The sequence below is a fragment of the Montipora capricornis genome, chromosome 13 (assembly GCF_036669925.1).
Source record: "Montipora capricornis isolate CH-2021 chromosome 13, ASM3666992v2, whole genome shotgun sequence".
Taxonomy (NCBI): Eukaryota; Metazoa; Cnidaria; class Anthozoa; order Scleractinia; family Acroporidae; genus Montipora; species Montipora capricornis.
In genome coordinates, this window is record NC_090895.1 from 4,851,899 (window position 1) to 4,876,227 (window position 24,329).

Genomic DNA, 24,329 nt, shown 5'->3' on the forward strand with positions numbered 1-24,329 from the left:
CTACGGTATTAGTTGGCGTTTACACACGCAAAATATTAACCTAGGTAAGTAAACTCCAATACCTCGGTAGCACGCTCAAGTCTAAACACGGCATAAATAGACTAAGAATTATTGTACATAATAAATAAATACATATTCACATGTATGTAATAATGTACAATAATGTACAATAAATAAGATATAAAGTTAAGCTAAATTACAAAAAGGACAACAATCACGATCAAATTTAATTTGATTTACAGCTAGTTTAAATGCATTGGTCATAGTCGTTATGACAACATTAAATGTAACTAGAGGAGTTCTTGGATGACCACGTGGCCTCCTGTGTCTTGTGTGTGTTTGTGATTAAACATGATTCCAGCCACTTGAGCTGTATCGTTGTTGACTGCATATAACATTGTGTCAGAAGTCCTCTAGAACCCTTAACCCACATCCTTTATGTCGTTTGGTTTTAATTCACTTTCATGTTCAGTCTCCGAGACCTGGCAAACTTCAGACCGTCGAATTTTCCTTTAATGGTCCGCCATTACTAACTTTAAAATCTTGAGAGAGCTGGATCGAGGAGAAAATGATATCAAAGACTCGATAGTTTTATAAGAATGTAATGCGTGTATACACAACTGAATTAATATGCAGCACAGGATTTTCAGGCTTTCAGACTTTTTAACTTGTGCTTTGCATGATTGTATAATAAGCTGCATTTACATGCTGAAATTTTAAGCTAGTGAGTAAATGAAGTCACTTTTCCCTAGATCCAACCCCCTGAGGTCCAATCAGTCAGTTTTGAATGTGAGTAATTTGCTGACTGTGATATCCAAATTGTACACCCAAAGTAAACAGCCTTTGGATAAAAATCAAAGCTCAAAATTTTGACAGTCAAGTGTTTAAGTACTCACACTTGATTTTTTGATAATAGTAGCACTTGAAAGTGCTACATAAACGTGTGGTTTGTATAAGAAGAATGCCATTTACTATTTTCAGATAGCTCTTTTTGTTCCCAGAGAATATGCAAATTAGCCAAGCGATGATGTCATACACTTAACTGAATTTTGATCAAATATGATGAAGAAAGATGTCTCAGCCAATTTGTATCAGAAATACTTGATTCTTTGTAGTAAGATTCTAGTAGATGTGCTTCGCAATATGAGCATACCATTTTTGTTACCATGGCAGCATACTGGGTTCCAGACTGCCCTGATATTAAAGCCTTTGTTCACTACAGTGTACCTTTGACGTTTTATTTTGATATTTGCCAATGGTACTTCGATCGTCTGCACGATCTACAGCTGTAGTTGTGTTGCCTGGCTGTAGAACTATTAGCGCATTGAGTTTCAATGGTCCCTGCTGCAAATTGGTCAAGATAGCTGTATGTATATACTTGAGGTTATATTGGGTTGAGTGAATGATGTCATCTGTCATCTCATTGCACATTTTACACATTTTCAAGGGATAAAAATTTGATCATTATAAGTTATATATGTGATTGGCTAAGACCGGTTACTGTAGTATTTTAGCCAAATTTGAAATTGTAAGCACAGCAAGCTAGCTGCTTTAGAGGTGAATGCAATCCACATTCAAATTTTACAATGTACATGCTTTTTCCACTGTCGACAGCTCCGCCTCCAGACTTGATTGACCAGTCTGCATTGCGGGAGAGCCACGGCTAAGCTTCAGTGATGTTTGCACATGATCTCAGGAGCAAGATCAGCAGTGTTATCTCGTGCAATTAGATTGATTCCTGCATTTAGCCCCAGGGCACCTTTTACAGTATTAAAGTGCATGAGGGAATCAATCTGGCAGAATATAATCTTCATAAGCTGATAATGTGGGTAAAAAGTAAAGGACAAGGTGTACATTGTAGATCTTCTTAATATTTAATATTAATATTTTATAATTCAGCAAAACAATAATTTATTTTGTAAATTAAAATTTTGAAGCTGTCACTCTTGTGATGTCGTGAAAAGTGCCATGTTCGAAACCATTCCTGGATTTAGTCTCAAGTCTCTTGGTTCTTAATTGTCCACCATCTTGAAAATAAGGTAGTGATTTGTGATTGGCTAGCAGTGCAATGCTATTTGATTCAGGACACAACTTTGTTGGAAGAGCAGCCAAACACTGCAACATTGTTGTGATTGTTGCATCAAGCAGAATTGGTGGGCGTAATTTATGTTTGATCAAAAGCAAGTTACTCTATCCAACACTCAATGGAATGAAAAAATGTTTGAGTGACATCATTGCATGACAGCATGAAATGGTAGAACAATGTTGGATCAAGTAAAAATGGAGTGTTGAATGCATCTTACAAAGCAATTTACATTTCAATCTAGAGATGCCAGGAACAAGTTCTTTTTGCTTTCCTTTTTTCTGTCAGCAAATTTCCTTTTGGACTGTGATTTTTTTTGTGTGATTGAACATTCGGATAAATTGTCTTTAGCAGTGGTATTTGTGGGCCATTATACCCTTGCGAAATGAATTCCCAAAAAACTTGGAATTCCTAGGAATTCCTAGGAATTCCCAACAATTCCAAGTCATGCAAATTAGGAAGACTTCACAATCTGGGAATTTTTGAGAATTTCTGAGATTGGACAACCATACTGCTGGGAATTACTGGGAATTACTGGGAATTCCTAGGAATTCCCAACAATTCCAATTCATGCAAATTAGGAAGACTTCACAATCTGGGAATTTTTGAGAATTTCTGAGATTGGATAACTATACTGCTGGGAATTACTGGGAATTCCTAGGAATTCCCAACAATTCCAAGACAGCAGTAGACAACAAGGGGATTTTTTAAGATGTTTTGAGAATGGTCAATAATAGACCACTGGGAAATATTGGGAATTATTGAGAATTCCAAGGCAAAGAGGTACAAAGGGTGGATGGACTTCAATAAGAAATTTACCATGACTTCATTCACATTCTGTACTTCTAACTTAGACAAGTTTATTATATACACACTGGAATGTCACATTAAGTTCTTAAACAACAACAAAAATAATTAAATCAGGGTGCACTGTGAGTTTGTAATGCTTTGCTCACTTATAAAAACTACATGTAATCTATCTACCCAGTTTTAATTTTTTTCACTCATTGACTTACTGTATTTTTGATGCCTGTGATCTGCAAAATGAGAGAGGCATAGTATGTGCAATTAATAATTATATTTTATGCATATAATTATTTACTTACTGGGGAAATCCATGTTGCAGACTCGCTGACATGGACAGGACAGCCTAACAACCCAACAGAAGCAAGGAAGGGAAATAAGGTGGTGCTTACATGGAATTATGCCCTCACCACTGATGAACAGGCCAAAAGTCAGATTTTTTTCTCGATTCAGTGGTCCAAGTTCAATTCTTCATTGCTGATGTTTGATCAGATTGCTTCAAAAACATTCATTTCTGCCAATAACCCTCCTACTTCTTACGGAGAGCCATTATCTCCACATATTGTGATTGATAGAAATCATAAGACAGACTACGTTACTTTGCATATTACTGTTCTTAAGTTAGATGATGAAGGACAATACAAGATTCAGTATGTTACAGACATTGGTGGCAATGTCCTTGCTGAGCTAGTGATGAATTTGACAGTTCTTGGTGAGTGTGTCATGTTACTTTAGTGCCTTGACAGCTTGTATATTTAAACTACATTGCTTACTTTGATAATTACAAAATTATTTTGTGGTTTATTAAATTTTGTTTTTGGTTTGAAAAAGTTTTTTTTTTATAATGCTTCCCATTTTAACATTTATGAATAAATGATATCTTTCTGTAAATTATTAATTAAAAACATGCTGCTGCCTAATAAAATTTTCCGGGAGCCTTTAGGGCTTCCAACAATCATTAAAAGTTAGTAGCCCGAGTATTTTTTTTCAAGAGCCCAGAATTAATTAATTCCAGCTGGGATTGTATTTACAAGAAAGTGAGAATGAATCATGTAAGGGGCCCGTTTAGGCTACTTACAAGTACAGAAATTTGGTCCCCCGCGCTCGCAAATAAGGTGCCCCAGGTGACCAGGCGACTGTATGTTTAATAGGCAGCAACCTTGACAAAACTCTTTATTTACATTTACTGTTTGCTTCTTCTGTAGTGATATATCGATAATTATATGCACGGACAAATGCTAAACAAGACGCCTACAAGGGCGTATCCGTGGAATGCGCAAACAGTTAACACAAATTGTCCAGTTACAGTGAACTTCAAGTACAGGTAGACTTCAGAAAATGGCGAAAGATTACTAGAAAGATACATCTGTAATATAACTTAAAGTTTTTTGTTGTAAAAACTCATTACTAATGTTACTAAATTTGCAAATGCAAACAACGAAGCCCTATTAGCAGGTTATCAGGATACGGGATCTTTTATTTATTTATTTTTTGGAAGGAGACTTAATTCAAATCCTACAGTTTTACTTGCTTCGTTAACTCCTTTCATCCAAAAATTACAGGATCAGCCTTAAATCATCCAAAAAACTTATTACAAATCACAGTTCAACAACTTATCATCCTGGGCCAGTTGTTCAGAAACTGGGTTTTAAAACGAGTTTTATCCTCTACTCCCAAATGCTGTTCAAGGCTGATATTCAGAAAAACTTTACATTAGAAGAAGTCAATCTTGAAAAACAAAAATAAGCAAAGGAAACTGTGACCAAAAAGTTGAAAACATGAAACAAAAGTTAACGCTAATCCTGGATTAAGGTAATTGGCTTTCGAACAACCGGGCCCTGTAATCGACGTCTGGTTCTGTAATCCTGGTTTAGTTCCTTGCAAACTGTATAAATTTGCCGTGGCGAAGACAAGAAGACAACATCCGTGCTCTATTTCTCTCAATGCTCAAAAATTCCGTAATTGCGTGTTGTATAGTCCAGTCCAAAGTTCTAATTTTACAATTCCATAATCTTGATTTCAGTAACTTGGTACCAAACGTTCCACAATAACTTGAAATCTCGTTAAGAAAAATCCTTAAATCCAGTAGTCCAGTCCGGATTGAGATCGCCAAAACTCTCTCTATCATCGATTCAAAATTCAACAAAAGCTACAAGTAGTAGATAGTTATCAGAAACTACAACAGTTCGTCCTGATTCTACACTCGAGCTGAACAAAAAACACAAAAAACCCTTGTCATCGTTTTCGAGAGAACAGACAAACAGCCGAAACTGTTCTGTGCCTGCCCCGTACGGCACTGAAAAAGGGGGGGGGGGGGAAGGGGGTAGAATTGAGGAGATACGGGATATTTTTTAAAGTAAGAACGCATTGCGTGTGGTAGTGCAGTAACTTGACAGTGTTTTTTTCCATAACTGTCAACTGAGTTGCGTTTTGCTTTTTCCAGGAGATTCAAGTCCTTGCACAATATGTAGCTCTAATAGTACACGACATTGTTTGGTATCGTAAATCATTACGGTGCCATGGTAGACATCTTTGCTATATACCCTCTAAGAAGATATGTGGTTCAGTAAAATACTAAGCCCAGAACGATTGAAGAAAATAACAGGAAATCGAGAAACATTTGGCTTCAAAGCCGATATGTTGATCATTTACAACTTCTTTTTCACCACAAGCTTAAGCGTGTACTCTGAGCTTCTGACACCTTTCCAAGACCAATGTTACTAAAGTTTTTTTTTCCCTTTCCAGCGGGGTTAGTATCTGGATGGGGAACGTTAAAATATGCGACTTTTGCTGTCAGGAACATACGCCCAAAAATTATATTTTAACGCTCCAAAATGAGAACAAAGCCAGGTACAGATTTTGCTAGCCTGCTTTATGCAAAACAAATATTGATGAAAAAGTAAATAAATATTAATATGTAGTTTTTAAGGAGAGCAGAAGGAACTTTTAGGAAGTGTTGATCGAGAATAAAACAATTTGCCATCAGCGAAAAACATTTCGGGAGATTTTTGTTACGTTCCATCAGAGGTCAATTTTTCTATCGTACTTTTGGTCATACAAGTAAAATCGCAAAATCGAAAGTGATATCGATTTTAGCGGCTGCCTGTGATCAAGTTATACCTTGCGTGTTTACTGACAACTCACGAAACAAAGGATACATCTGTGACAAAATGACGGCATAACACCTGGTTTTTGTTAGTGCGTTTTTTTTTCTTTCAAGTGTTATAAAGTTCGACAAGATCTATGTGCGAATTTAACATAAAGATCACAATCGTTGATGCTAGTCCAAGTGTCAGCCGAAGTTAAGCTCCTCCGAATGAGGTTAGTACTTGGATGGGGGACGGCTGCGAAGTCCCCGTGACGGCGATAGCTAATTCGTTTTTTTTAAACTTGATTTCATTTCTTATCTTGTTTGGCCGTTCAAAGCTATTTTCTTATTTTCTTTCTACGTCAAAACGGCGAACAAACTGGTTCCCAAGAAATATTGGAGTACGTATTCGTTCTATGCAAAATGCTTCTAATGAAGTATTCGTTGTATGCAAAATAATAATGTTCACAGTGGAACACACAAGTACGAAGCAAGATCTAGAAATAACGTAGAAAATTCTCCTTACCTTTAAAGCTTGCCTTTCTCAAAGAAAAAGCATCTATCCACTTTATCGAATAGTTTAATACTGAAACAATCATGGCGGGCGGAAAGATTCTATTATAAATGTTTGCTTTCACCGATTTGACGGAAGTGTGTCACGGTGGCCGAGTGGTCTAACGCGCTAGCAGAGAAAAATCGTGATGGCTTGGGAAGTATAGAAATTCTCCTCGGGACAGGGAAGTTTGGAAATATCGTAGGGAATATAAATCACTCCACCCGATCGGAGATTAATTCAATATTCGTGGGGTATGCACATTTGTGACTACCAACAAAAAAAAGATTCCAGCCCGGTTTTAAGACGTGGATGCCTTCGGCATTCCACGTAATAAATGTTGTATTTATTATCTTACCTGCGTGGCACACGTGAAAAGTGCTACGAATCTTGACCGCTCGGAAGGGATTTTGATTTTCTTTAAGCGCTTGCTCCAGGCAATTTGGATGAATTTTTGATTGAGAAGTATGAGAAGAAGCGTGAATCTTTAGGCCATTTTCCTGCGAAGTTTCAAAGCGGAGCATTGCGATTTTCTGGGAAAAAATCGCCCGCCGTTCCAGCAAAAAGAAATAGGTTCCACCCATGTCCTTCTATTGAGAGGCACAGTAAACAGTGAATTATTCAAAATTTTCCAAATCGTGCAAAATACCACTTTTGAAGCAAAGGAACGACACTAGTACACCACACGTAATGTACCTGTAATACAGTTTTTATTTAGCGTTAGGCCATACACATACTTATCGATGTATTGCTACACAAGAAGCAAATGGTGAATCCATGGTGAATCCAATACATTTATTATAAATTAAAATTACAAACGGTTATACTAACAGATAATTTGTGTGGGCTCCCTGTGCTGCATCAAGCCTGTGGCCATTCCTTTGCCCAATAAGAAATTTTGCTAGAAGGTAAAATCTCTCAATTTTTATAGTTGTCTTGTTGATAATTCTTTGATACCGCACAATTAATGCTCACTCAGTTTCGTTTTTTAGCATGTGTATACTTATTTGGTTTGAAATTCTTTGGAATTTTGTCATATTTTTGCTCTACTACCTTTTAAACCGTCCGTCAAGATGTACATGCATTTCAATGAAAGTGACATTATACAGAAAAGTGTGGGCAATGTGCGAGGCATGTGAGCCATGCAAGTCGACATGCGAGTCGCACAGTTATTGAAAACTAACCGTTTAAAAATGGGTGCTTAGACTTTAAAATACTGTTTACCCTCAGCGCTATTTGAAACAGGTGCTTAGACTTAAATGAGAGACTCATATGTCTCGCTGGTGCACAGTTTGTGAAGACCTGAATAAAACAGAAATGTAAACAATTACAAAAATAATTCTCGATTTTTTTCGCATTTCAGTGGAGTATATTTGTTGTACCTAAAATATTAACTTTCTGTGTGAATCACGATGTCATTTGGCAGAAGAAACATAATTATTTAAGATAATGGTACTTGAAGTTCAGTTTGGAAGTCTTGATAAAAAAGTCACTTGCATGATCAATAAACTGTATAGGCCCTGTCTCACAACCCCTCATTCTTCATAACCCTGTGGACATAAAACAACCCACAAACTACATGTACATGTATTCACAAAGGTCCTCTGTGGTATATCGTGGTTGGTAGGGTACTGTAAATGCCCAGGGATACTACTGTAGCTACACCAAAGCTGGGTAAACAAAGATAATTAATATTACATGCATGATGATGATTGCATGCATTGCAAGGAACATTTTATAAATAGACTGATTTCTTGTGGTATTCCAAAACTAATCTATTGAAGTGCCTATCTGTAAGCAATCACCAAAGCGTATTTGAAAGACTTTTTGAAGAAAAGAAACATGGTGTTTTCATATTTGAACTTATAAATTATCTCTTATCGTTCCAGAGATATTATTTAAAAGTGTTTGAGTAAAAACTGATGAGGTCATCAGTGGTTCCAAAGGCAAAAAATAAAACTTGACACCGGTAGTGTACATGAGCCAATGCATAAAATGACATTTTACAGTTGCCATGGCAACAATTGCTTCCAGATCAAGTTTGTGCTAAACTGCGGTGCTCCCACTTTCTGTCTTAACTAAACATGATTCCCTGTCAATGAGTTGATTAGGACACCTATAACAACATGAGCTCCATGTGTGTTATGAGCAGGACGTCTGTCTGTCTTTCGTGATCTCAGAGATACTACAAGAAGGGACTGGAGCCAAAAGTGTTGCAATGGTTATGTCATGCTCTACACCGTCTTGCACCTTTCTTAAGGGTTATTGGGATTACTCAGTTGCCAAGTTTGAATAATATCACTGAACATTATCTTTCCAGAGATTATTCTTGATTTTGTGATCCATCTTCCAAAGAACCACTGATGATGTCATCAATTTGGTAATTTGCGTAACACAAAATTTCTAATATCTCTGAAAGAAAGAGGCCATTCTTTCATTTATCTCTAACTGCATGTCAAACTAGATGTTCTTATTTATAGATTTTGATTTGAATGAATGAGCATTGCAACAGTTTTTGCTTTACTGGCTTGGTTTTTTTGCTTGAATCTCATTTTAAGGCTCTAATGATTTTATTTTGTAGATCCTCCAAGCAATATCAGTGCCTCAAGCGACCTAAACATAACAGCACCTGCTAACTTGATTTTGAACTGTTCAGCTAATGGTAAACCAGAACCAACAATTACCTGGACAAGAGTCTCTGATAATACTGAAGTCACCATGCCTTTGAAGATCACTGGTAGAAAGGATGCAGGAGACTACAGGTGCACTGCTGCTAATGGTGTTGGAACTCCTCTGACCAAAGATGTCTCTATTATTGTTCTGTGTGAGTGACAGAGTTTTTTGAGCTTTGCATTGTACAGTCCATTTCAAGCAAGTTTATAAGTGGTCAAAGTCTTTTCATCGACTTACAATGTATGATGCACCACAAACATTTACTTATGTCTAGCTGTAACTGACCCTACTTACTGCTGTACACATAATTTTGACATCCAACACAAAATGCCCTTTTATGTCTATTTCCAACCAAGGCAGTGTTGCCTAAGAGGAGCCCGGTAGCCTGGGGCTCCCAAAGAATAGCTCTGCACGGGTGCCTTAACTTTTGACAGCAACACCTTTCACTTCATATGTTGGGCTCCTAAGTTCTCAGCATTTAGCTCTGAGGGCCCCATTAAAATTTTCTTAGTCAGCAGCCTTGCCAACAATGAGGTGACAGTGAAGGTTAGTGTTATTTTTAGCTTAGGGTGAATGCAGCTGTTTATCTTGACTTGAGGAGCATGCAGTATTTGGGGGACACTTTGTGATGTTAATTGAAATCAGCATGCATTATAATAATTATTGGGGTCAATCCAAACATTTAGTACTACACCTTATTCATAATCTCATGGTTAAACTGCACTGGCCCTGAAAAGCCCCTGTGGGGAGTGGTCAAGTGTGTATTGTGTATTGTAATGTGAAGAGTGGCAATAAATATGGCCTACATCCCTCATGGGAATTTCAATAATTTCTGACACCTACATGTATGCAGAGCTTTGGAAAAATGATAATTGCTGTTATATACTATACTACAAGTTCATGAATTTGCTTTCTGGAAGTTGGTTATAAGAATGTGTTGCCTGATTGGCTAAACATTTAGTCTGGGAACTTTATTCAGTAACAAGGAACTAACTGTAACAGTGTAATGTGTACTAAATTGCAGCAAATGAACAAAATAAGGGGATCTTTTGAAAGTGCTTTGGAGCTTGTTTTTGCTATGTTTGAAAGGAAGATATTAATCCACTTAAACTTATTCTTAAAAGACTCAAACATGAATTTTACGATTTAATTAGTAACAAATATTCATTAAGATCCGCATGTTCATGAAGTTTGGATCCCAGGGTTCTCCCTAGTTTTCAGAATAAGCGCAAAAGGTATGGCACCTTTTCAAACCGGTAAAGCAATTGGTTATAAAACTTTGGACGTTCTGCAAAGGATAAGTGACTTCTGAGTCAGTTACTGCCTGATAAGGAGAACCCTGGATCCCCTTATCAAGGATTTTACTATAATAAGAATGCATGTACTGTAGTTGGCAAAATTCAAAGCAAAGGCAGAGAAGGCACTACAAATGTTGAAGGTGCACATTTCTTGAGGGATCTGGTGATGGGAGGAAGGAGCATTCTTTCACTATGTGTTGCAATTTGGGCTATTTAGAATTAATGCACAGTTCATGTTCTGTGGTGCATTTTTCTCATGCTATTCCAAATAATATTTGCAGCAATCTGTCAATCCATATACACTGAAGGTAGTAAAATCATGTTAAATAGCAAAAACCTTGCACTGCACATAGTATGATGTACATGATGTTTTCTCTTTTTTTTCTGCCTTCCTGAACCAGGCAGGTGGCTCACAATGTACATTATATTATTGTGGGTGATATTAGTGGAGGAATAGAGTTAAAAGAGGAGAGGTGGACTCTAAAAACATAATTATTATTTCTTCCATTCTTGACAGTTCATCCTAAGATTTCACTTCCAAAAAAATTCTATGTTGGCCGTGAGCAGAACGTATCACTTACCTGCGCAGTAGATGGAAATCCAACACCCACAATTTCTTGGACTCCTTGTAATCTGCCAAATCATGTTTGTGATAAACAGTACCTTAATATTTCCAAAGTGAAGACTGCACGTACTACGTACATCTGTAACGCAAGCAACTATCTGGGAAGTGATTCAGCAACTACTGTTGTTTGTAAGTGGCATATCTGTACAATATACTTTTATCTTTAATGGCTATTAATGGCAGTTAGGTACTTGCAGGGGTTGTGAATTTACTCTCCTTGCCCATACATGGCAACACCGTAATAATTGTATGTGTTAAGGTTGTGTCTGTACATACATGTACTGGTTACCCTTTGCATTATTACTATCATTTGGCAGAAATTTCATTGATCAGCCAGCCACCACCCATTACCTTATAAGATCCCCTGCCTATTCTGTTTTCTCTTCAACCCTCAGACTTCCAACATATACCGGTATTATGATTTCTATGATTCACAGCAAAGATGGCAACACTTAGTGTACTAGCAATTTAAGGCAGGTGTTATCTGGTGGCAAAAAGCAAGGTCAGACTTCAAGGTTTCTTCTTACGATCCTTGCTGATCCCTATGACACTTAGTCTGTAACAATTAATACTACTAGATAAGTGTAACATCTGATCCAATGTTTATGGTTTACTGTCACTGTATAATGTTTATTAATACTGTCGTCATCATCTTAATGTTGCTTCAATTTATTGGTCTCATCTATATGAAAGAAATAAATGCAGTAGGTTTATAAATTATAGCATTATTTTTATAAGTAGCACATTTTGTAACTGAGTATTTTACAGTTAATTTTTAACAAATTTGTTTCAACAAAATGGAAAATAATAGTGGTGGATATTGTACTAGTCTACAAAGTGAAGTGTCAAGCAACTAATAAAGCTTCCACCAATTGAAATTTTAATGAAGCGTGCTTTACAACCCCATGCCCTAATTAGTGGCCAAAAGAAAAATTTCATTTTTTCTATAAAGTACATGCAATAATAAACTCGTGAGTAGTTTCGCTGTGTGCCTCTGTGCATGAGGTTATTTGTAATGTATCTTGACCTAATATCCGGCCCATCCTTGCTTAATAATGTTATTTATAATTAAGTGGCAAAATTGATTAGGGTTACCTATGGCTCACTCAATTTTTTTTTATTTTGCCAGTCATTGGAGGGGTCAATATTTACTTGAGACTGAGCATCAGTGAAGAATGTAAAAACAAAGATTCTGTATGGGAGACACTCAAGAATGAGGTAATTCCTTGAGTATACATGCTGGGTAAATTATTTTGACCAAGAGGGTTCCAAATAAGAATGACTCAGAGTTCACTAATTGTTTGGCATAAAGTGCCTCAACCATTGGCATCTCTTCCACAAGTTACCCAATAATGCTGGTGTTGCTAACATCGAGCAGGGGTCAGGCATGTATTTTTAATGTTGTGGATGTGGTAGTTGTGCAAAAAATTCATGATGAGGAAAATAATAATTATTGCCTATAGCCCTAACAATGTGCGTAACGTATGGTAATGTATTTGTTTTAGGGTGGGGGAGTCAGTGGTAATCAGTGCTAGTGTTGAAAGTTAATTTAATGTCTTCCCGTTAGCTTTTGTCATAGGCAGAATATGACCTTTACTACATGAAGCTAAGAGGAGAGCAGAAACTGATGCTGTGTACACTGTACAGCTCACGTTATTTCAGCCATTGCAATGGTTAATGGCAATACGTGTACTTTTAACAACAAGGGAGAAAAATGAATGAAGTAGGGTGTGTTGTCATGTTTCTAGTGGTATGCATCTCAGGGGATGGTTGCACGGTTTTCAGAGAAATGGAAAATGCACAGATGCACACTTTAGATCATTATCAAGGCATTATTTCACCTTCATGTTCTGCTGAATAAATTAAGGCAGTTTTCTTTAAAGGTTAAATTAAACTATGTAAATTAAGAAAAATTTAGAACTTTTCATACTTGACATTAATTTAAATTTGCCAACTATTGCCTTTGACATGTTGCAATCTTATCATCACTGTGTAAGTAAGGTTGTGATTTAATTCTAAGCAAAGGATTATCTCAGTGACTGAAGAGCAGTTGTAAAGTAGTTGGAATTTATGGTTTGGTGAAAAATACATGAAACCCTGTATTGGAACTGTGAATGGGTATAAATGATTTCAAGCGTGGACTTTCATTGGGTTTTTGCTACCGTTTCATTTGCTAGTTTAAAGTTCTGATATCGTGACAGTTATGAACGCTACTTAAATAGCAGTAACAAAAGGAAGACCTGAAATAGTCAGTCTTAAGGACGGTGCCTACTAATTAAAGATATTTTTGCCCCGGTGTGTGATTATGCAGGAAATGTAGATCTTAACAAGTGTTATTGAAATCCAAAAAGAAAATTGGGGGTAACCACGCATTTTTCAAAGATAATTCATGAATAATATTTGTAAAAAGCTGTAAAATACAAAGCAATGGATGGCGTTCTTTCTCAAATTGAAACTTGATTATCTCTCAAAAATGCATGGTTACCCCAATTTTCTTTTTGAATACCAAGAGTACTTACTAAGATGTACTTTTTCCGGATAGTTTTAAACCGCGCAAAAATATCCCTGTATTAGTAAGCATCGGCGATAGGAAATCCGAGTATCTGGAGATCATGCGCAGAACGTATGCGCAATAACAATAGTAGGCACCGTCCTTAACAGGGATTCAAACCCATGACCTCTGCAATACCGGTGCAGTGCTCTTACCATTTGAGCCATCAAGCCAACTGGGAGCTGGTCATTTTTTGTGTGTACGTAAGTGTATCCATCGATAATATGGTGAAGGAAGGACATTCATCTAAACTGCGGGAATGGAACAAGTGCAGTTATTAAAATTAATGAAGCAGTTACATTTTTGACTTTGTTCCCCTGTGAGAGCAAGGGAGACCAAAAACATGTGTCGAAATAAATGAATTTTTGCATTTTCCAGTTTTCTCATTAGAAAACATTTTAGGCCATTTTCTTCTCAGAAACCAAGAGAAATTGAAAAGAGCTTTCTCCCCCAGCAATAATATTTATTGTGCTATCAAACGTGCTGTAAGTGCTGAATCTGTAATTACAGCTGTTATGCCATTGTGGTAAATGTTTCATATCCTGACATGCCCTTGGTGGTTTAAGACAACATGGGGTTACTAGTGTGCTAGTTGTCAAGTCCTTTCTGTGCACAATTTATAAATAATGGCTATTATTTAGGGCTGTTCTATTGACATTAATGTATGTAGTTATAGTTTGCTAGTTGTCAAGTCGATCCTTTCTGTGACACAGTTAAATAATGGCTATTATTTAGGGATGTTCTATTGACATTAATGTATGTGGTTTATAATGCTAGTTGGACGAGGTCTTTGCTCAAGAGCAAACTTACATTCGGGCAGAACTGATCGATGCAAGGTGACGATGATATGTTTTTCATATTTTAATTTATTTTTTAAAATGATGATGGTAGTCATAATTATTTGTAATATTTGTGACGGTTAAGGGGAAGTGTATCTGGGAATCATCAAATTTCTGACAAAAATATCCCACTTTGGTCAACCAGGGAGCTTCGAAACTGTGAATATATCTACATTCTTGATGATCGTACAATCAAATAGGGCCAAAAAAATTAATAATAAAAATGGAGTAGAATAAATGAAAAATACATGTAGCAGTGTTAAACATTAAAAGTCGAACTTGATACATGGACATGGACTTGGCAGTTTTAATGTTGCAGTTGTGGAAGCCTCATCTTTGTCTTGGTCTTGAAGTTCAATACTGAGATTGCAGAAGATGTTCTCATTTCTACAATAAAAAATGCTATCGTGGATGGAAAACTTGGAGAGTTAACTGTCAACGCGTCATCTATCATTGGAATTCCACCTGTCATTCTACATGTATCTACAACCACAGCGTCCACAACAACTACTCCAGAGTCGTATCATGATAGTATGTTTACATTTGATTATTATTATTATTTTTTTTATGGATGGGAGAATTGAGTATTCCTCGTTGTTTGGCAGTTACTGTGTATCTGTTTGTTAGTATGAATGGGGTGGGGAGAGAGGAAGTATCACTCCCAGCTTAAAACTGGGAAGAAATGATATCTGTACGTTAAAGGTGATGCATAAAACACCACAGTATAATTATTTGCAAGGATGGAGCAGTTATTCAATGTTGAATTCAAGTAGTCGTAACGAAGCCTGAAACAACCCAGTTATCAATGGGACGCAAACCTATGACCTTGCATCTTTTATGCTTCCTACATGAACTGCAACAATCTTTTCACTTCCATGTAGAAAATCAGATTTCATATCCATGGTGGGGTAACAAACTTGCAAATGAACACCCCAAGATGCCTCGATAGCTTACATTGTAGTGCTAGAGCGAATTCAGAAATCCTGTTTTGCTTGGCTATACATTGTAGATATCGTACAATACACTGTACATGATATGCCTCCCACATACTAAACATGAAAATGTCAATGGCCTTTCAATGACTCTTGTGAATAAAATTCGTACTTACATGTACTTTGTTATGACAATTAACGGACTTGACAAAGGCAAATGTGCAAACAAACAAAGTTCTAGCTTGTAAAATAGGCATTATGGGGCAATAAGTCTGTTTTGGTGTACAAGATCAACATGCAAGAAGGCAATGAAAGGGAAAGGAGAACAAAACGCCCGTAGAAACACTTGCTCGGTGTCCTCCAGACGCTTTTTTTTGCCACTTGTATGTTATTTTGATCTCCATTGTCTCTGGAATTCAGTCACTTTCATGCTGTTCAGTAAAGATACAGATACATGTAACTTAAGAGAAAAGGAGCCAGGAAATCAATTCGCTTTTTTGCAGTCTTCACGTGTACTACATCCCCTTCAAGTGAAGCTATGATCCTTGCAGTCATGAACGCAATTTATCAATTACGTAGAGAAGCCTGAACAATCCAGGACTTCAACGGGTTTTGAACCCTTGACCTGACTTTTTTCAGGTTTGTGGCCGGTGAGACGCTCTAACCGTCAGAACAAAATGATATATGAAATGAACGTCAGAAAATTCACCCCACGGACAAATAGCCCCCACTTTCTGGACGATTAGCCCCCAGAGTGGGCTAATGGGTGGAAGCAGATTTTGACCAAATGTACGTTGAAGGTGCTTCTTTTATAGTCCTGCGAGTTGAATTGAATCATAATTATCGGTTAGAACGTCTCACCGGCATTCCGAGGTCACCTGTTCAAAACCTGTTGAAGTCCTGAACTTTTCAGGGTTCTCTACGCAATTGCTAAATTTTGATCAATAGTGACTTTTTGAGCCATGAACAAGCAAATACTGATAAAGTTAGTAGCCGATGTTTCAGAGTCATGGTGTCACATTCTCAAGACAAAGTGAGTAAATTAATGCGAAGATTTGGTTTCTGTACTTTTAAAAGTCTCTACAAATTAGTATAATAACAAAGGGCTCACAAGAATGCGATCGACTTGAGTCCGTGGTATTCAATTTGGCTGTGAAGCAATTCATATATTCCAAGCTATCAGACCAGCAGCGCACTCCATCAACTGAAATGACTACACCTACCGTCCGAGTTATCATACCATTTAAAGATAAGGCCCAAAGTTGCTAATTAAATGTATCTTTACATCTTTACCAAGAACTGACTACCTGAAAAAGAGCTTAAGCTATTCTTGGATTTCACATGACGTCACGGCCGCCAAGTTGGTGTCCCCAAACAATGAAATGGTGGCCATGTTGGTGTCCTGATCCAATCGTCCAGGAATTGAAAGCTATTATTATGCTAACGTCTTCTTTTGTTTTTGTTGAAAAACATGGCTGTTGATCACGTGAGTGAAACCCAAAAATAGAGGAGCCACTCTCTGGAACAGTCTACCCTGCAATCTAGGCAAGTGAAATCTCTGAATCGTTTAAAGCAATTGTTAAACCTTCATTTTAGTTAGTTAAGTTAGATACACGGCATTCATGGAAAACAGGTGTAGTTTAGTGTAATTTTATGAGTAGTGTTTGTACTTATGATACTTTTTGATGACATATTTATTGTATTCAAATATTGTTAGGTACATGTAGTTGTATTTTATATTGTACTATAAAACCTGATGGATTTTTACTGTGTTAAAATAAAGATTTGATTTAATTTGATTTCGTGAAGAAACGTCTCACATACCTCAGCACAAAAATTATAGGCCTCAATTCAGCTCGTGTTCACGAGCATAAGACTCAACAAAGATCTGAAGTTTTGAGCACAGGTAGACAACCCTAAGGATACGAGAGCGCGTGACGTCACGTTATTTTGAGACAGTTGTAATGGCCGATTCATCTAATTGAGGAAAATGTTCCATAAAAGTTCACTCACCTACTATTTTCTGCGTTGTCCTGACTGATTTGATTGATTTTTGGGACGCTTTGATATCCTCTTCAGATCACACGCAACGTCAACAATATAAATAGACAAGGCGTGCAACTTCCAAGACCACTCACGGCCGAGTGCCTCCGGGTCCCTAAGGTTGGGAGGCGAGCGACCTTTGAAAGTGGGTAAAATTCGGCTAAATTCTGGAGGCACTCGGCCGTGAGCGGCCTTGGAAGTTGCACGCCTTGTCTATTTATACTGTATGTGGTGACGCATGGGATCTGAAGAGGAAATCAAAGCGTCCCAAAAACCCATCAAATCAGTCAGGTTTCGAAAAGAAACATTGTGATTTGAAGTTTTTATGGAACATTTTCCTCGATTAGTTGAATCGGCCTTTACAACTGTCCCTCATCCTTAGGGTTGTCTGCCTGTGGTTCGAGAAGTCAAGCCAGCCTTTGTTTACCAACGATGCCTAGTGGTTACACTCGCGGCCACCTGCATGAACGCATTGATGGACACAAACAAAAATCTTTGTCAATTTGTAAACATTATTTGAACGAACGCATTGATGAACACAAACAAAAATCTTGTCAATTTTTAAACATTATTTGAATGTACATAATTCGAGAGTAACTACATGTCTTTCAGAACAATGTCACGTGCTTGCTAAATGCTCGAGCAAATTTGATTGCCTAATTAAGGAGATGCTTTTTATACGAAAACTGAAACCATCCTTAAACATGCAAAGTGACTCGATTCGTGCCGAAAGCTAGTTTCTCCTAAAGAACTTGTGAGCCTTTGTTGTTATGCTAATTTGCAGACACTTTTAAAAGTACTGAAACCAAATCTTCGCATTGATTTATTCACTTTGCCTTGATAATGGTGTCACGATGACTCCGAAACGTCGGCTACTTACTTTATCAGTAATTGCTAAATTGTGTTCATAACTGCGAGGATCATAGCTCCACTTTATTTTATATCCGCAGTTCAATATATGATTCATTTCAAATATCATTTTGTTGATTTAAAACCCCTTATTACTTGGATGGAAGCCTCATGTTACAACTCATTTGTTTTAAGGTGGTAACACCTGGATTATTGTTGGTGCTGTCTTGGCAGCGGTTGCCTCGGTGCTTATTGCAGTGATCGTTTGGTGTACATGTGTGCGCAAGAAAAAATGCTCAAATGAAACGAAGGGTCAGTATATTCACCTTACTCTTCGTATCCCTGTAGTGTTTTCCTCCATCTCGTTGTTTCAGGTGGTACATGTACAACAGTTCCCTTAGAAACTATCAATGATCCACGATGTATTTCATCATTCGTTTTTTATTTTTGCTTCCTTCTCTGGGATAAAGTGTATTTCGGTAATGAAATGTTTCATAACAAGGGGCAAAATCTGGGAGCAAAAAGACGAGGAAAAAACATGGAGTTTTTTTGGCTCTCTTTCGTGTAGCTAGCATACCCCATAACTACATGATAAGGTAGATGATTGAGCAGAACTTGACTGAGGGAAGGAAGGAACTTTATTTAAGTGTCTAATCTTCTAGCGCTGGAGCACTAATTGGGGACACTGTAAATTCAAATTAACAAGTCAACGCAAGTCAAATCAAATGTTGGTTTTTGAGGAGATGGGAAAACCGAAGTACCCGACGGAAAACCTCTCGGTGCAGAGTAGGGAACCAACAAACTCAACCCACATATGACGCCAAGTATCCGAAATTTCAAGTAATAAAAAAAGTAAAAGAATGCATGTGGTCTTCAAATAAGAAGAAATTTGACTTTTTACAAAAAAGGCAACAAAAAATAACTACAGCTTTTTATTACCACAGAAAGGCATAAAGTAAATGAATGCATTTACAAGGTTATGTTATTACATGTAACTGGGACCCTGCTTTCCTTTGGGTGCAGCTTTGTTGGCTGCTGCACAACACGAATATTATCTTCCTCATGTTAACGCTTCATCATCACCACCACCAACGGTTGAGGTGCAAGGAGTGTTTTAATAATACTGTACACACAGTCACTCAATGCGACAGATCGTAGATATATATAATGCAGTACACAGTTAAACAGTTTTCTGAACTAAAATTATTATCATTATAATATTTTACGCCCAATCATTCAGTCCTTTTATAAGGGTAAACTTGAGGAGATGAGGATGGGGGATCTGTTGCTTTTAATCTAATTCTGACCATTATTGATATCTAGAGTATTTATTTGTACCAAGGTGTTAATGGTATTTTTTTGTTTGTCTTCTTTCATTTGTTTTCTGAAGTCGTCTGAGATGGTAATGACGCTGGCCAAGGAAGGTGAGTTTGCTTGATTATTCCCAATAATCTTAATAATCAATAGTAGTAGTAGTAGCATCCTTGTCTCCAAGAGGCAATGGTTAGCAATGGGGATTTGGGCAGGATCTTGTATGACTGTGTAGCCCGATCCTGGAGTGGCAGTCACTGTTGCAGGTGGCGCAGACATGTCTTGTGGAAATGCACGCAGAGGCTGTGCATTCTTTCCTTGCCGCTCTCTTGCACGTAGCCTGGACTCCAGCATTCGCTTCCCCCTTTGAAACCCCCGCTTTGACACTTTGCCACCATGTATCTCAGTGTTTGGCGATGTCCTCCCATGCACTGGTGTCGATTTGTGCAGATCGCAAGTCTCCCTTGATGACGTCCATGTAGCGCAGCAGGGGTCGACCCACACGGTGGACACCCTCCCGCAGTTCTCCATAAAGGATTTCTCTTGGCAGGCGGCATGCTCCATGCGATGTGCATGGCCAAGCCATCGAAGGCGTTGCTAAATGAGCAGTGATGTCATGCTCAGTGAGCCAGCGCATCAGGACCTCGGTGTTAGTGACTCTGTCCTGCTACCTGATGTGCAGCAGGCAGCGGAGGTAGAATTCGTTGAGTCGCCGCTCTTGTCTGGCATAGGTCGTCCACAACTCGCTGCCATAAAGGAGAGTTGACAGGACACAAGCTTGGTAGACGCACATCTTGATCCTTTCGCTCAACAGGTCATTGTCCTACACTCGCTTGTTGAGTTTGGCCATGACAGCAGCTGCTTTGGCGATCCTTCAACTGATCTCAGCATCGAGCGAAGTCGAGCTTGACATGGTGGAGCCCAAGTAGGTGAAGGTGTCCACAACCCCCAGCTCCAAGTTGTCGATGGTGATGACTTGGGGGGACTTGGGGGGACTTGGGGGGACTTGGCTCAGCACCTTGCGCCAGGATGTTGGTCTTCCTGAGGCTGATCGTTAGCCCAAACTCCTTGCAGGCATGGGACAGCTTGTACCCAGTAGAGCAGGCAAGCAATGACAGGGTGGCACCTTACTGGCTGGGGGCTGCCCATCCTAAGGCGGGCGGTAGCCACCCAATGAAGCTGCGAGGGCTTCTCCCACCATCAGACGAGACTCCTGGCACTCCTTCTTATGCCAATCAGTTGAAGCTTAGATCCGGTAAACTGCCTCATCCCGTGTTATACCGGAGTCTTGCAACACCGCTGGAGTGCCCTCTCCAGTTTGCGCTAATGCCTGGGTGGGAAGATAAGGAGATGCTGGGCTGCCCATACGACAGTGTCCCCCTCTCTGTGTAACTGGCTGGGTCCAAGAGAAAGGAAGAACCAATACAACTTGGGGCTAGTTCCACTGCAGAAGCTGACGGAAGGAACTGCTGAGCACCTGCCATCCGCCTTAAGGGCTCCACCTCGGATTTTTCCTTGAGGTTTACTCCTGAAGCCTTCCTAAGATCAGGTATAGGGCAAGGCAGCGGAGGTTTGAAATCAGGGTTGACCTTCTCATAGATGGGCTGCCTTCACAGGCCAAGAGCCCCATCTACCCTGGGGAACTGGTTTTAAGGTGCCAGTGGCTTCGCCTTCACCCCTTCGCCTGTCGGTGGTGCCAGTTCCACCACGTGGAGGCCAGAAGTTGGACTTAGCTGACAGAGGCTCATAGAGTCTCATGCCATTGGGAGCATTTTGAGAAGTTGTGAGAGCCCAGCCTCACAACTCATTCCCCGGCTATAAGAGCCTTACAGAACCTATAGGTAATAGAATTCACAGTCATTAATTGATGGTTGTATTTCATCAATTATACATTCATTGCATTAAATAGTATCTGTCATGAGACGTATTGGACATTATCTTCGGCTCAGGGTTTCCGTTTGAGGCTGGAGGTCAGGTCGTTGTCCATTCCATTTCCGGTACTTTGATGCCAATATATTTAAGGGGTTTGTTTTGTTTTGTACATTTTTATTGTCCGTTTACACCTACAAAGCTTTTTATACTTCTTATATGCATGCATATAATTATACATTCACTGTTTCAGTTTTACAATTCACTTGATAATGACCGAAGTATGGTCGAAACGTCGTCTTTTACCGTTGATTTTTATCGTTGAAGTGAACTCCAGCCCTGCCTGGGAAACTGATTCTTAGGTTCCTGAAACACTGGAAACAGCGTGCCTGAGTGTTAAAAAAAAATGATACCCCTAGGTAGCATGCGCCTATACGGCGCTCACAAGGCGCCTTGCAATGGCAACAAATTTTACGTTCGGTGCTTTCAAAAATATGTCCACTACTTCACAGAATTGTCGAAAACCCTGATCAGCTTCGAAAGGATAACAGCTAGTGGTAATTAATGAATAGCAGCAGAAAATAAGATTCGTGTATGTGCTATTACAAGGAACGTGAGGTGTAGTCTCATCAGTGAATAACCAATTGCGTCAGCGAGCATCATTGTCATAGACAAGAAGTGCTACTAAATAGTTGATTGACAGGTTGATTGACTTGGCGATGTGAATGGCTGGTCAAGCGGTGCTTTTTTGAACTTTTTATTGATAAGATGTTGAAATGACCCTGTGAATCGTCTTAGTGACCCTGATTGCGATTCAGAAACCGGCCTGCCTTTAGCCGAACCTTCAAAACATCTAGACTATCAATTAATCCATATCGTGCGTGTTCTTGCGATCTTTTATTGCACAAACAACATAATCTTGGATAATTCTTCCGCTAATGGTTGTTATAAAGTCCACTCTTTTGCCCTTCCATGAAACACTTTTATGCAACTTTGGGAACTGTGCTTAGTAATGACTTTGTGGACTAATTATGGTATTCGATATTTATCTTCACAGAATTCCAATGCACATTCGACAGCACTCAATTGGTAATTATTGGAGTTCTTGTAGCAATCATCGTTGCTATAATACTGGTCATAGTCTGGCAACACAGAAAGCTACAATCGGCGACAAAATTAGTTGGGACACTTGCCAACAGCAGAGCACACTGGCAACGACACATTCATTGTTTGCAAGGAAAACTTGTCAGGAAAGTACGTTTCCGGGATACCCCTCCCTCCCCCACCCTAATCAATGTACATTGAATAATGTACGTCAACCATACTCGTCTCCTGGACCTGAAGGAATTTGGTAAAAATATTTCAAGATCGTGTAATGTCTTGATGAAAATAATTTTACTGTTGGTGAGAATTGCATCTCCAAAGGAGTCTGTCCAGAACTCGTAGCAACCATGGAGAAAAACCTCAAGGGCTTGCAAGATCTCGATATCAATCTGATAAGCTAAGATTTGAGAATGTTATATGATAATAATATTAACAATGATGATGATTAACACCATTCTTACGGAGATCTTAAAAGAAAAGAGATCATAAACTTAGAAGTCTCTTTCCTAGCGCAATGGGTCATTAGCAGCTGGCGATCACATGGTACAAAAACCGCCATATTGGTAAGCAAATTGCTCACTGGGACAAAGACACACAATTTAAATTACGGTTGCTTTGTTTTATATGTCCCAGTGGGCAGTTTGCTCACCAGTACGGCGGTTTTTATACCATGTGATCGCTAGCTGCAAAGAACCCATTTGTATCAAACGTACCGCGTATCAGATGTCTTTCAACACACGTATAATAAATCCTAAAGGACACCTTATGACACTCACCTTTTACAACTATGAAGACATCTCCAGTAGCAGGCCTTCGAACACCGTTATCAGCAGTACATCTGCATCCCCCTGCATCTTGCCTTCTGAAGCTACTTAGCTAGTGGCATGTTCACAGCAGTGTTATACGCAGAAAGTCTCGTCCATGTGATGTTCGGAGTTGGATCATCGTCAGTGTTACAGTCCAATATCACAACAGCTCCCTCAGTTACTGTTTGTTTTGCAGAGATTTCAGTGATTATCGGTGAAACTACAAGAAAACCAGGGAGTGATGTGAAATTAAGGGTCAAAGCAGACCGTTACATGTAAAGATCGTATGCTTTAGGTGATATTTCGTGTCGTCGTCTATGAGCTGGCAACACTCATATTTTACAATTATGAAGAGAACTCTAGAAGCGGGCCTTCCAACACCATCATCATCAGTACATCTGTAGCTTCCTGCATCTTTCCTTTGAACGCTAGTGAGTGGCATGTTGACAACACTATTATCAGAACTTCTCGTTCATATGTTGTTGGCGTTGGATTCCCGTCAGCTTTACAGTCCAGTATCACATCATCTCCCTCAGTTACTGTTTAGTTTTCAGACATAAACTTCAATGACTTTTGCCGAAACTATAAGAAAACTTAAAACGAAGCACTGATGGAGAGGAAGAAGTAAAATGAGCACGCCGTCGACCATAGGTTTGTCAGTTTAATTACAGTTAGGAGTTATCGACGTTAAACTTTGGTCGCTTTGCTTTACTTTTTCTAGTGTTATATGGAACAAAAGGAAGATTAAAATGACGAAATCAAGGACGAGTACGTATTCTAGTTGAAGAAAAACGTTAATATTTATAGCTTGAGGCTTCAACATAGTTGCACTTTCAGCAGCAACAAAGCCGCCATTGTTTCGCATGAAAAAAGCCTGTGTAGGCTGTGAAAAACGCATGGA

The 24,329-nt window shown here is 38.7% G+C and overlaps 2 protein-coding genes across 3 annotated transcripts in view; one reads left to right on the forward strand and one right to left on the reverse strand.

The window, feature by feature from the left end:
* LOC138029762 (limbic system-associated membrane protein-like) overlaps nucleotides 1-22,809 on the forward strand; it is a 23,778-nt gene extending 969 nt beyond the window's left edge. The window contains exons 2-9 of one of the 2 annotated variants that reach the window (XM_068877580.1): nucleotides 3,210-3,599; nucleotides 9,110-9,352; nucleotides 11,017-11,253; nucleotides 12,254-12,342; nucleotides 14,453-14,511; nucleotides 14,834-15,045; nucleotides 18,534-19,762; nucleotides 22,576-22,809. In XM_068877580.1, coding sequence (XP_068733681.1) covers nucleotides 3,210-3,599; nucleotides 9,110-9,352; nucleotides 11,017-11,253; nucleotides 12,254-12,342; nucleotides 14,453-14,511; nucleotides 14,834-15,045; nucleotides 18,534-18,739 — 1,436 coding nt within the window. In that variant the 3' untranslated portion in view covers nucleotides 18,740-19,762; nucleotides 22,576-22,809. Of the gene's footprint in view, nucleotides 1-3,209; nucleotides 3,600-9,109; nucleotides 9,353-11,016; nucleotides 11,254-12,253; nucleotides 12,343-14,452; nucleotides 14,512-14,819; nucleotides 15,046-18,533; nucleotides 19,763-22,575 lie in introns of those variants that run through there. The other variant, XM_068877581.1, reaches the window with a different exon arrangement.
* The window catches only part of LOC138029770 (tyrosine-protein kinase receptor Tie-1-like), a 556,173-nt gene that overhangs the window by 494,651 nt on the left and 37,193 nt on the right, over nucleotides 1-24,329 (reverse strand). The window lies entirely within an intron of this gene.